General features: G+C 41.7%; 1 protein-coding gene across 2 annotated transcripts in view; it reads right to left on the bottom strand.

Moving 5' to 3' along the window:
* LOC101845121 (glutamine synthetase) overlaps positions 1-12,235 on the bottom strand; it is a 16,148-nt gene extending 3,913 nt beyond the window's left edge. Inside the window, exons 1-6 of one of the 2 annotated variants that reach the window (XM_005104697.3) lie at positions 11,115-12,235; positions 8,217-8,349; positions 4,827-5,011; positions 3,702-3,875; positions 2,400-2,519; positions 1,175-1,449 (exon numbers count right to left, since the gene is read on the bottom strand). In XM_005104697.3, coding sequence (XP_005104754.1) covers positions 1,175-1,449; positions 2,400-2,519; positions 3,702-3,875; positions 4,827-5,011; positions 8,217-8,349; positions 11,115-11,192 — 965 coding nt within the window. In that variant the 5' untranslated portion in view covers positions 11,193-12,235. Of the gene's footprint in view, positions 1-1,174; positions 1,450-2,399; positions 2,520-3,701; positions 3,876-4,826; positions 5,012-8,216; positions 8,350-9,267; positions 9,425-11,114 lie in introns of those variants that run through there. The other variant, XM_005104699.3, reaches the window with a different exon arrangement.
* Positions 12,236-12,579: the final 344 nt, after the last annotated feature.

The raw sequence follows: 12,579 nt of genomic DNA, 5'->3' as shown, positions 1-12,579 counted from the left end.
CACACACACACACGTCACACACACACACACACACACACACACACACACACACACACACACACACACTACACGCACTCACACACACACACACACACACACACACACACACTACACGCACATATGTTTCTCACACATGCACGTCAAACACATGCGCACACACACATACACACACACACACACACACACACACACACACACACACACATCTATCCTTGTTTCAAGGCATATCAAATGATAATATTAATAATAGATTTAACAATACTAATGTAGATCAGTTCTATAGCGCCCACTCCCGTGTGAACACAGCTCTAGGGGCTTTACGTAAAATGCTTGTACGAACAATATTCACGTACGCGCACACTCACACACTCACACAAACACACACGCACTCACACGCACACACACACTACACGCACACACACACACACACACACGTCACACACACACACACACACACACACACACACACACACACGTCACACACACACACACACACACACACACACACACACACACGCACTCACACACACACACACACACACTACATGCACTCTCACACACACACACACACACACACACACACACACACACACACACACACACACACTACACGCACATATGTTTCTCACACATGCACGTCAAACACATGCGCGCACACACACACACACACACATACACACACACACACACACATACACACACACACACACACACACATACACACACACACATCTATTTGCTTATCACTCACGCACGCATACACATCGTTACGAAATGAGCACATACAAATACATAAGAAAATAATATACACAATGCAATTTGCAAAATATTTAAATGGATACATTGCCATTTACATGACATTTTACTGAACACGAAAGAATGATGTCATTAAATGTTTCTTTAAAGATAATTAAAATTTAGACTCAGATGTTGTATGTCTCATGGGGCGGGAAAGAGAGTTCCAAACTGATGGAGCAAGATGGGCAAACGATCTTTCAGCTAATTTTTTACCCCTTTTTCTAGGAACTCTTAAAAGTAGATACTGGTCGCCTGATCTTAGTGATCTAGATGGAACATAAATCTGGATGAGATCACTAAGATATGAGGGAGCTTTGTTATTGACACATTTATGAAATAATATTGTAACTTTATCTGACGTTCTAGCTGATCTGACCTGTAACAGTTGACGGTGGGTGAACACATCGCTGTTATCCCCGGCGCGTGATGGAGAAGACCTGCCAGCCAATGGCGACCGAGCTCAGACAAATTTTCGGGTTGACTGGGATCTTTGAAAGCGTTTAGGCCATCGTTTGTCCACAAAGAGTGATTAAAGTGCATGCCACTGCTTATACCGTTCAGGTCCACTTTTGTCATATAGGATGCTGTGTATCCTCTTTTTCTGAAAAATGTCTTAGAAGCATTCTTGAAACGAGCTGTGCTATCAGGACCCTGCAAGAGTAAAAAATGTTTTAAAGTACAGTTTCATGTGTTGTAATTAAAAATGAAACGTGCATTTTTTTTTACAAGGAACTTTATTGCTACATTTTTTAATGAGAAGGTTTCACAAAACTCGACAAATGACACTTTTTTGTACTTCATTATTTACTTCCTGCTTTTTCGATATTACTCACCCTCAAACTATATATGGTCGCTTTTCTACAAGCGGGCTAACCCAGATTTCGGGGGTTTCCAGAAATCTTGACCTACACCAAAAGTGGGCATTTCTCTACATGTAGAAGAAGTTTGGTTTCACTGGTGTATATATTTGTTTGGCTACCGAGAAAACTCTTCTTGTCTTTTATAGAAACTGAACAAGGGGCAAAAACTTTACCTTAGATTTTCTCAAAACAGGAGACACTATGTAGCCCGCTATTAAGACAGAACATATATTATGTTCCTGTTTGAGCACAGTCAAGGGCATACTGGACAGGAAGAAAAGGAAAATTTGACCCCTCTTGGTTTGAAGACTCGACCTCAATTAGCGGGCGATCCAGAAACATTGAAAGGTTTTGTATAATGACCTCTGCGCGTGACCTTAAAAGCATAACATAATTTTCTCACTCGATGAGAACTTTATATTCAATTGCCATGATCAACAAGTATTTTTCAGAGCATGTTTTATGGGCTGGATTTGTAGAATAACAGAGACAACAAAAATGTTACCACACGGCTCCCAAAACGTGTTTCACTTATATGTCTTTACTCTTATAGATATAGTTCAGACAAATCATATAAATAAGTCATTTGGGAGCAGTGTGGTTATATTTTTATTGTCTCTGTTATTCTACTAATCCAGCCCATAAACATGCTCTGAAAAGTACTTGTGTAGTATAGATCCATTTACTTTTCAGAAGGAAGCCACTGCCAAAACAGTAAATGTGTCAAAATGATTTTATTACCTTGATTCCTTCTGCAATATCCATAGTGATCTCATACTGTCCTGGGCCCGCCTCTGTCTGGAAGGTGTCCACATTCACATTGATGTCACTGAGTTCATCAAGCAGTTCTAGAATTATGGCCTGAAAGAAATTGATAAATATATAACAATCATACAATGTATAAAGCATTATAGCTTTACCTTGTTCACTTTCGTCTGACAGCGCTTCAATCAAGATAACATGAAATTTGTCTGTTCAATCCTCTCCTATTTTTTGGTAGATGTGTCTACAAGTTGGATGGCCAACAGAATCTAAAAGCACGTTCATAAAGGTCACTGCAAACCAAAAGTTCCGACACGTTGTTTTTTTTATGTAAGCTAAAAGCGGGTAACAAAAAAATAAAAGGGGATTTGCAGCATACATTTAAATCATTTAAAAGTTGACGTATTTTCCTCAACATGACTCTTTAAAGTTCGCCTAAGAAACACAACACGGTTCAAATCACGTATGAGTCATTATCAAGACTCATATGGAGCACATGGAGACGTTTAGACAGCCGTGGGGGGGGGGGGGGGGGGGTTGAAATCTACAAGCTTAGGTCTACACAAAAATGTGGAGGCAGGGCGGTGCCGCTGTCTCAAAATAACACTTTGTAGGATACTGTAAGTCATTTATTTTTTAGTGATCCTCTGTATTAAATGCATTAAAAGGGCGGTTTTTAATATATGGAAAAAAGAAAAAAAAACTTTTTTATTACAATTGATCAATATTTGAAAAAAAATTTTTTTTGTTTGTTCGCTTGCCTGCAGAAGTGCCATGCCAAGTTTCGTGGGAATAGGTAAATTCCTAAATGATCTAGAACCTTTTTAACGCGGTCAGACAAAAGTGAACATATCATAGTTCAAATGTCCCGTCTCTCACCCTTTGCAACAGAGTAAAGAGCAGAGAGCCAAGAAAGCTCTTCACACAATCCAATTTTAAAAATGTCCCCTTTGGTATACAAATGGCGTTTCCAGCGTCGTGGTCGTAGTCCAACTTGACACCAACATAATGAACTGTGGTTCCTAGCTAAAAAAAAAAATGCCGTTATTTAGTTTTAGTTTTAGTAGAGGTTTTACGGCGCTCACAACTGCATAAGATCATATGAGCGCCAGAAGATTAGAAGTGTTACAAGAGAGTAACACACATAAAAAAGAAGAATGTGAGATAAGGACGATAGACGTTTGATAGGAAAGAAGAAGCAAACCACACCAGAGCACCCGCCAACCACACACTGCCGTTATTTGAATCAACCAACAAATGAAACCATTCTCCAACACTTGCCTGCTGGTCTTCTACAATGTTGATGCTCGCCCATTGAGCAGTGTGACCAAAGTCTTCATTGGTTTCAGTGTTCCGTATGTCAAATTCAATCTCGGAGGACGATTTGATTGTGAGTCCCAGTTCTGCTAACTTGGATATCTGGTTTTGCGCTGCAATCCGGGGGCAAGACATGTCCTGCCAAAAATAATTAGAACAAAATTTCAAAAGCCGATCATTCGCACACTTGTGCTTTAGCTCAACAGTTCTAAACAAACTGGCTTTTTAGTTCGAGTAGAGAGAAGCATATTGGCATGATGGTCTATCACATTCAAGTTTCGTTAACTTGTAGGTCAGCTGCTTCTTCCAATTCAAGCAGTCGTCTCGACAGTAACTTAGCTTGCAACCCCCCCCCCCAAAAATAAAGAACCAAACAATGTGGACGGTATTCTTTTTAGCGAGGGATGAATTTGAATTAGGCTAGTCCGCTGTTTCCTTGCCTTCATTTCTCCCATCTTTCGTCTCGCAAAGATACCTCTTAACTACTGTTCATCAAATAAATAATTCCTAGCTGCCCCATTGTCATAATGATATAATATATTATTTACCCTAAAAGGGAAACAAAACATTCAAAACAGCCAGATCGCGGTGTCCGTCTTGTAGATGTTACGCTCCTTGCAATCACACGCGGATGCCCGAAAGGGAAAGTTTTTGTCTCAAGTATGTCTGTCTTATATATATCTGCTGTGATGCAGTATTCAGCTCAACGTGCAGTATTCAGCTCAACGTGAGTTGGTCCAGAACGGCAACGTGGACACAGCCCGTCTCCTAAATGATCTGAATTGTATCGATGAGCGCGTAAAACATTTACAGCTACAGTTACAAACAAACACTCCATCTTCTCCCTAAAAAACAACAAACAAACAAACAAACAAACAAACAAACAACAACAATAAAACACAAACAACAACAAAAAACAAAAAAACCCCAACAAATCCAACGAAAAAGGAGTTAACCAGATCGAAAAAGTGTCACCATCACAACCGACGGATCTTTGCAACCTTTTTGATCTGTTTCACTCCTCAGGTAATTTCCTACAACGTGAAAAATAAAAATGAAAGTCAATGACAATCTATTAATTAAGCTAACCGGTTTTCCATTCAACAGCTCCAAGTTACATATAACATGGCCAACCCTCCCTTGACCTCCTGCTGACTTTAGGCTCCTAGTCAATGTGGACATGTCCGGCTTCAGGTTGCTGTTGCTGTAGTTGGCAAGTTCACCAAACTTTGGGTGCACGTTCGGTTCATCTAGCATGCCAAAGTAGCAAACACCTTTGAGACCAAAAAACATACAGGGTTATTGGCGCTCATATGATCGTATGCAATTGCGAGTAAAACCTCTACTAAAGTAAAACATACAGGGTTAAAGCCCTATGCGGAATTTTAAGGTTAATTAAGAGGCGGAACTTTCGAAAAGACCGACCAAAATGGGAAAATTCGTGCCCACTGCCTTCCTCCAAAAACACCGAGTCCAATTGAGCTTAGCCTCGAACCCACGAATGACAACCGATAGTCAAGCCCCTAAACTCCTAAACTATCCACGCCATCAACCTTTGAGATAGAAAGCAAAGGCCTAAAGGTCCGGTTACACGTAGCAATAAATTGTACAAAAACTGGACGATCTAGCGATCGTACGATAAATCGTTATACGTGGTGCCCATTACGGCTGGATCGGGCCGATCGCCCGACTCGTCGCCTGAAACTGAAAACAAACACGTTTGTTTTTTAAGCGACCGAGTTGGACGATCTGTCCGATCGGCCGATCCCTTCCGTAGTGTGCAACCCGTATTAGGCGTAACCACAAAATTGTACAAAATTTGAACTATTACACTTGGAGACTCGGTCGAGAAATCAAGCGCTGCTTGATATTTTCCGTACGATCACGGTCAGATTTGAGGGAGACGCGAGGTGACGTAAAATTTTAAAAAATAATTATCGAAGGTAAAAACTGATTTCATATTCGGAAACAGCGTCTCAAAATAAGCACAGATGCTCGCGTAAAATCTGATTTGGTGCGTTATTAAGTATATTTATGCTATTTTATTACTATTAAGTTGATCGTCAATGATGAAGCTATGCATCAAGGTCACTCGGTGCGTGGTACATCTGCAGTAGAGTCAAAGCTTCTAATTCCAGGCCTATACACAACACGGTACAGTAGGGCCATCCTTTTCTAAAGACACTGTTCTGCTAAATCAAAATGTACGGGGGGGGGGGGGGGGGGGGGCTCTCTCGTGATCAAGAGGTACGCCTACAGTGTTCGCCTTTCATTCATTAGGTTCAGAGCTCGAAACTTTCACACAGAGTGCAGGCAAATCGCTGTCGTTGTAAAGAGACATGGTGGCTTTATGACGGGGAAAGAAAACTGGACGACAGATTGGAACGTGTAAACAGACAATACAGTTCGATAAAACGGACAGTTCTCTCATACGACGAATCTGATACAATTTATCGTTGCGTGTAACCGGGGCTTAAGCACTTGTGGGGTAGGAAAGGCGCAACTACTGCTAATGAGCATAGAATAGCGCGGTAAACCCAAACTTGCTATCTATCTCACGATTACGGATCGGGAAGCCTAACCACTTGGCTACCGACGCCTTTCTGGCTGCACAAAGATGGCTAAGCCTATAACTTTGCGAATAATATATTTTTAAACAACTGAAAGCGATATACACATATTCAGAATGGAATGTAAAGTAAATGAATTGCACATAGATCTAAATACACTTTCTTAGTAATTTATATTTTTATTGTGGTGGAAGTATTCTCAAATTTAACATGTTTTTGGCGTCATTTGTTTTGGTCCGGTTTATACTAGATCTATCTATCTTGAATAACAGGTTCATCGACATTTTGGCCCTGCAATTTACATAATCTGATTTCACGTTCATTTCCTGTTCTGAAAAAAAGTATAAAACAGTGTTGGAGCTTTTTTTTAATGTAGGTGTTTTTTACGCCCCCATCGACACAATTTAGATAATATAATTTATTTAGGTGGGCTTCCAACAGCGCTTGTTAGGGCTAAACCAGGCTGAGAGGGGTACAATATCCCAGCAGAAAGACCGAGATACTAAAAATAAATTTTAAAAAATAAATAAAATTATTCACTCTCGGGAATCGGCCTCAGACACCGGTGTTGTAGTTTTATTTGACGAGAATGTGTAGCCAGTTATGTCAGTGATCCTCCACTCTATTCTGACAGACAAACATTAAATTCCGCCCGTGCGTGGAAAAAAAAACACCCATTCCGGACACAAACCAAAGCGCACACGTGTTTGAATGCACGTATATTCCCATGCGTGTACAACCCTTTTATGCGTGTTTGTGTGTGTGTGTGTTTATTTATTTTTTGACTGGTTCTTATAAACATTCAATCATGCATATTAAGAATGCGTGCTATAAATAAGAAGAGGGCACGATAAGACACTCCGTTAACAAGACCAGGATTGTATGCCTTATGACAGTACATGTACACGTATTTACAGCGAAAGCTTCAGGTATGAGGAAAGGAAATTTTTAATATGCACCAAAATCCCTGCCGTTTTAACTCGTAGTGACAACACCACCTGTGAGCAGATAGTACTTTTTTAGTTAAAGCATTACACAGTAACTGAACAAGGACAGAGGCGCAAGCTTCAAGCAAAATTGTCGAAAACAAACAAACAAACTGAGCAGGGGCAAAGCGTCTATATAATCAAATAATCACTGCTTCCCTTTCTAATTTTGAAACATAGTCGCTGTCAAATTCATCCTTAAACGTAAACCTCATAAATTAAATGTCAAAAGACGTTCGTAATCAACAAATAAAGTGAGGCTGGAATAGAGTTGAAGGGAACATGTGCATGGCAGTCAAAGCTGTTTCATTGCCACATATACCCTGTTCACCCCTTTGGGGCCACAGTTAAAATCAATCACCAGCCCTGATTAAGTAAGCTAACTAACACTGGTCGAGTCTACCTCACAAATGTGAGGGGAATTAACTCTTAATAATCTCTTGACTGCTGCTTGTGCTTGTTTTTTTTCCTCGACTTTTTACCGTCCTATAATCAGATCGTGACCTCGATTATGACACCAGCTCCTGGCCGCGAAAGGCTAACAAAAACAGCCAAATGTGAAATTTAAAAAATAATAATTGTCATGTTGTACCAAAGAGTTAGACTCACTGGTAAATCTATAACTCTATAACATATAGATCTAGTACTGACATCTCTGCTTCTTTGCTTTATGTTTATGTATTCACATCTAAAGTTAAGTTTAATTTTAGTGGGAACTGATATTTAATAAGATACTTTCCCGATTATTTTGGCGGTTGAACATACAATATTATGAATTCCAGATTTGTTTTCATTCACAACTCAGAGTCGCCGCCTCGAGTAAGATTCTTGTGTGATATCTACAGGCCCTATCTGGTCCCATTTCACTTTGATTACCCTGTCAAACAATTCAGCCTTCGCTCCTGAAACTGAGTACTACTTACCGGTATATATTCCTAAGCCATCCCGAATGGTCCGGTCCATCCTCCTCCTCGCCAACATGCGGCCTCTTTGCACACAGTGGACATCATAGACGACCAACTCAAAATAGTCGAAGGAATCTGTCATGATGTCTCCCTTTGAAGGTTAGGAAAAAAACAACTATTGTAAGACAAGCAAAGATTCTCTACTAGTACTACACGATCTTTGAGACAAGTTCACAACACCAGGTGTTTATTTTGAATGCAGACTATTATCTTGTTTTAGTAGAGATTTTACGGCGCTCGCAACTGTATAAGGTCATATGAGCGCCAAGGGTTGGATGTCAACAGAGAACCCCTTACTGGGTATCAGGCTTACTCTGCTCACCTCTCTAGCTTCAACAGCACAAAGTCTGCTTCGGCTGTCAAGGCACCCCGAAAATAGCAGTTCACAAGAGAGTGACAAACATAATTATGTAAAGAAGTAGAAGAAAATGACAAAAGTAAGGATTATGAAAGAAAAAGCAGCAGTTTCCTGTTGAAGTTCAGGCACAGTTATGAGCATGACACTGATGAATCAGCCCATTTACAATTACAATTCTACTGTGAATAAGAACATGGTTAATGCCCCCCCCCCCCCCCCTTTGGGAATGGCCTAAAGACACTTCAGTCAGTGGCACTTCCCCGGGGCGTTAGACTATTATCTGTACACCATCATATAGACAATGTGTGTAAAAGCAATATATATTTGGAACCAAGCAGAATAGGACAAATGTCACCATATCTTAGTCTCAATTCCATTAAAACCATCATCATTTGAGCTTTCACGTCTAGGTGACAGCAATTCTCTTTTTGAAAACTTCCCTGCTAAAGTGATAACCAAGTTGACTCGCATAATTCTAAAGAAATTTCCCAAGGAAAATGCAACAAAAATGTTTAATGTTAATCCAGCCACACTGGCTCCCTGTGAAATCACGTATTCAGTACAAGATAGCTGTCCTTTAATTAAGTGAGTCAACTACATTGCACCATCATTATATATAATACCTTTGCGACATGGTGATCGAACACATACCCTTTCGGTCCTTCAGACTGGCCAATAAAAGAATGTTAAAACCCGTCCAAAGAAAAAGTCAGAGATTCGAAGGACAGCTTCAACACACCACGCTTCCTCCTCCTGCGTACGTGGAACTAATAATTAATGACTAGTCTGCGTGTGTCGACCGCTTTATCAACATTCAAATTAGCGAAAAAAAGCATCAATTTTTTATCCGGCCCAGCTGCTTTAGTGTGTAACGACCGACATTTCCATTGTGTATGACAGACAGACAGACAGGCAGACAGATAGACAGATAGACAGACAGACAGACAGACAAACAGACAGACAGACAGACAGACAGACAGACAGACAGACTATTGTGTTATTTCAATATATTTTTCTATTCATACTGGTCTGTAACAAGTGGCTGTGTGTCGTTATCGATGTGTTCGTGTTATAGTGTGTGTATGTGTGTGTGTGTGTGTGTGTGTGTGTGTGTGTGTGTGTGTGTCGCGTGCCAGTTTTTGTGTAACTATCTTTACTCAAGCGTGTTCTAAAGAGAGGGTAGGGAAAGAGAGCGAGAGAGAGAGCGAGAAAGAGAGGGAGAGAGAGAGAGAGAGAGAGAGAGAGAGAGAGAGAGAGAGAGAGAGAGTGAGGGGGGGGGGGGTGGGGGTGGAGGATCACTACTGCACCGGGTTATGCAGGTGTTTTTGTGTCATAACAACAGTTTGCAAGCACTATTACTAGATCTAGATATAGTTCGGCTGACGCGTGTCTGTTCACACCAAATTGCTGGAGCACGCAATGAACTGTGCGAGAGGCTCACAACTCGCATGAACCGTGGAACATTGGCATGGTCTCCAACATTACGAATTTTAGACGAAAGTTTTGTTTTTTTAAAGTTTTTTTTTTTGGTAAGCGTTTTACGGCGCTCGCAACTGCAATAAAGTCATGAGCGCGCGGGACACTCCAAACATTTTCAGTTGGTAGGAAATTTACAATTTCCGCAGCCTACTCTTATCGATTTTAGACCACCAAGGGATCTTTTTTAACGTGTGCAACTTGCACACGGGACCTCCGAGGTTTTTCGCCCTTGTCCGAGAAGGCTAGGGGTAGATCTTTCCTACCAGAAGATCAAGGGTGTGGCTGAAAGACAACAGTAAGAAGGAGCCAAGGAGTAGCAGTAGAAAGGTTGTAGAAAGAGTCAGGAGCCCAGAGGAGGGGGCAAACGACGTGACGGGGTGGGGGCAGAAAGTGGAGACGAAAGCAGACGACAGAACATTGTTAGAGAGCAGGAAATCATGTGAAAGGAGACAATTTTAGAGGAGGAAATTTGCCGGTCGCTATCCCGGATTCGAACACGGGATCTTTGAATGAGAGGCAAACACCTTAACACCTTAACCTCTGGGCCACGAGAGCCCCCCCCCCCCCCCCCAGCAGACGAATGAAACTCAGGCTCGTTCCTGTTTCACTAACTGGAGCCATCAACATGACAAAAGCACGACAAATAGTTTTAAAAATGTAAACTGAAGTGATTACTGAAAATTAACAGAATCGATTTTCTTCAAACGAAAATCAGGACGTTGATCCATTGCAAAACAAATGTGAAACAGAAACATTTCAAAACTTGGAAAAGGCAAAATGCTAATGTTCACTGACGATGATAATGGTTCGCTTGAAAGTTAGCATTTCTCAAGCACAGAGCAGGAGTGACATGTATCACACGCTTTCTTGTACTGCCCTTTAAAAATCTGGAGCTACTCTGGGTTGGCAGAGGCAGCAAGAAATACATTCTTGCATCCCCCCCCCCTCTTTTTTGTTTTACTTCCGATCCAACCAGTCTATCCATCCTGCCTAGAACAAGTTGCATACAGGCTGCTTACATGTATCTGAACACACAGTCTACGTGAGGGCCATTTGTCTGCACACCCAAGATGGTCCAAATGGTTGGTGCAACTCATAATCGCCTTTCATTTATTTATTTTGTTTTTTAATGTAGGTGTTTTTTCACTCCAATGGACACAGTTTCGATCATTTATGAGTCGGTCTTCCTCCCAGCCCGTGAGGGCCAAATCGGGCTGAGAAAGACAGAGCGCCCCAGCAAAAAGAAGATGTAACATCCCAGTGGGAAGACTGGAATACTCGATAAAATCATCCGCACACTGGAATCAAACTAAGATCTTTCGCGTGCGGCGGCAAAGCATCTAATCACTACACCACAGTTGCCTGTGTTGATCGTCTGACAGGGTCCATGCTGACAGGGTCCATGCATTGTGAGTTGATGTCGTCAAAAAGTGGCCGCGATCACTTGTTCATGTGCATGTTGACCCTGTCATTGTAACTGGCAATGTTCTGGTCCATACAATCTTCCTCCATCGATTTGTTGTGCTACTAAGCTATGCCATGTTGAGAAAGTGGAAAAGTTCCGTACGCACGGTCATATCCTTTTCGCAATTCCGTTCTTCAGTTATATGAGACCAGCTGTTATGGTCACTATCTTCGGGCCTAAAGGGAAAGTCTTCGGGAGTCCGGCCACTTTTTTCTCCTATGCGCACTTGACAAAAAAGAGTGTTTCAGAAGACAGCTTCTGGACGTTTGTGGAGATGTATCCGAGTGCTTGTCATGCTGCATCTCCAGACTCTGGTCTTGAAGAGGGTAAGGTCTGTAACCCTCCTCTGTGCACCAGTGCTGCAAATGGTCGTGTACGGCCGCTCCCGCAGCTTCGTGAGAGGAGGGAGGGCAAAGGCTGGCCTATATGTCCCTTTTCCCTGAGTTTGTAAGTTTGCTCGGCTCCGCGGCAGCGAGTTGAGATTTTTTAAATTATTTTTTTTTAAAGCTATGTTGGGATTTGAAGAAAGGTGAATAGTTGTTGTTTTTTTAAGATTCCATCTGTGTTGAAGTGGTTGGTTCGACTCCGAGTAGTCCGAGGCTCTCCATCCGCCACCGAGACCAACGAGGGGACACATTGCTCTGATAGGGCTCCCCCACGGAGTTTAGAACTAATGGAGCCTCCTCTCTCTCTTCGCGGCGCCGCGGCGCTTTTCCCTTTCGTCAACCCGCAGCCACCTCCCGAATCGTCAGCCACCCCCAACCTTTGACACGGGTCAAACTTCCATCTATTCATAGGTAGTTAAATCTACCGGAACATGTATTAGGCGAAGTGATGTGCAATGATAGTCGCAATAGAGAGATTGTTTTGGTCTCTCTTTACTCATCTGCACCACACAAATTTAATTGATGTTTTTCCCTGGACTCTGCCTTTACTAAAGTCTCGAATCTAGATCTAGTTGTAATCTAATTGCAAGGTTGCAGATTTAATAAATTGCCGACGAGAGAGAGAGAGAAGAG

This window comes from Aplysia californica, unplaced genomic scaffold (genome assembly GCF_000002075.1).
Source record: "Aplysia californica isolate F4 #8 unplaced genomic scaffold, AplCal3.0 scaffold00432, whole genome shotgun sequence".
In the NCBI taxonomy this organism is placed as follows: domain Eukaryota; kingdom Metazoa; phylum Mollusca; class Gastropoda; order Aplysiida; family Aplysiidae; genus Aplysia; species Aplysia californica.
Note: the sequence above shows the minus strand (reverse complement) of the source record. Positions and strands in the feature narration are given on the sequence as shown.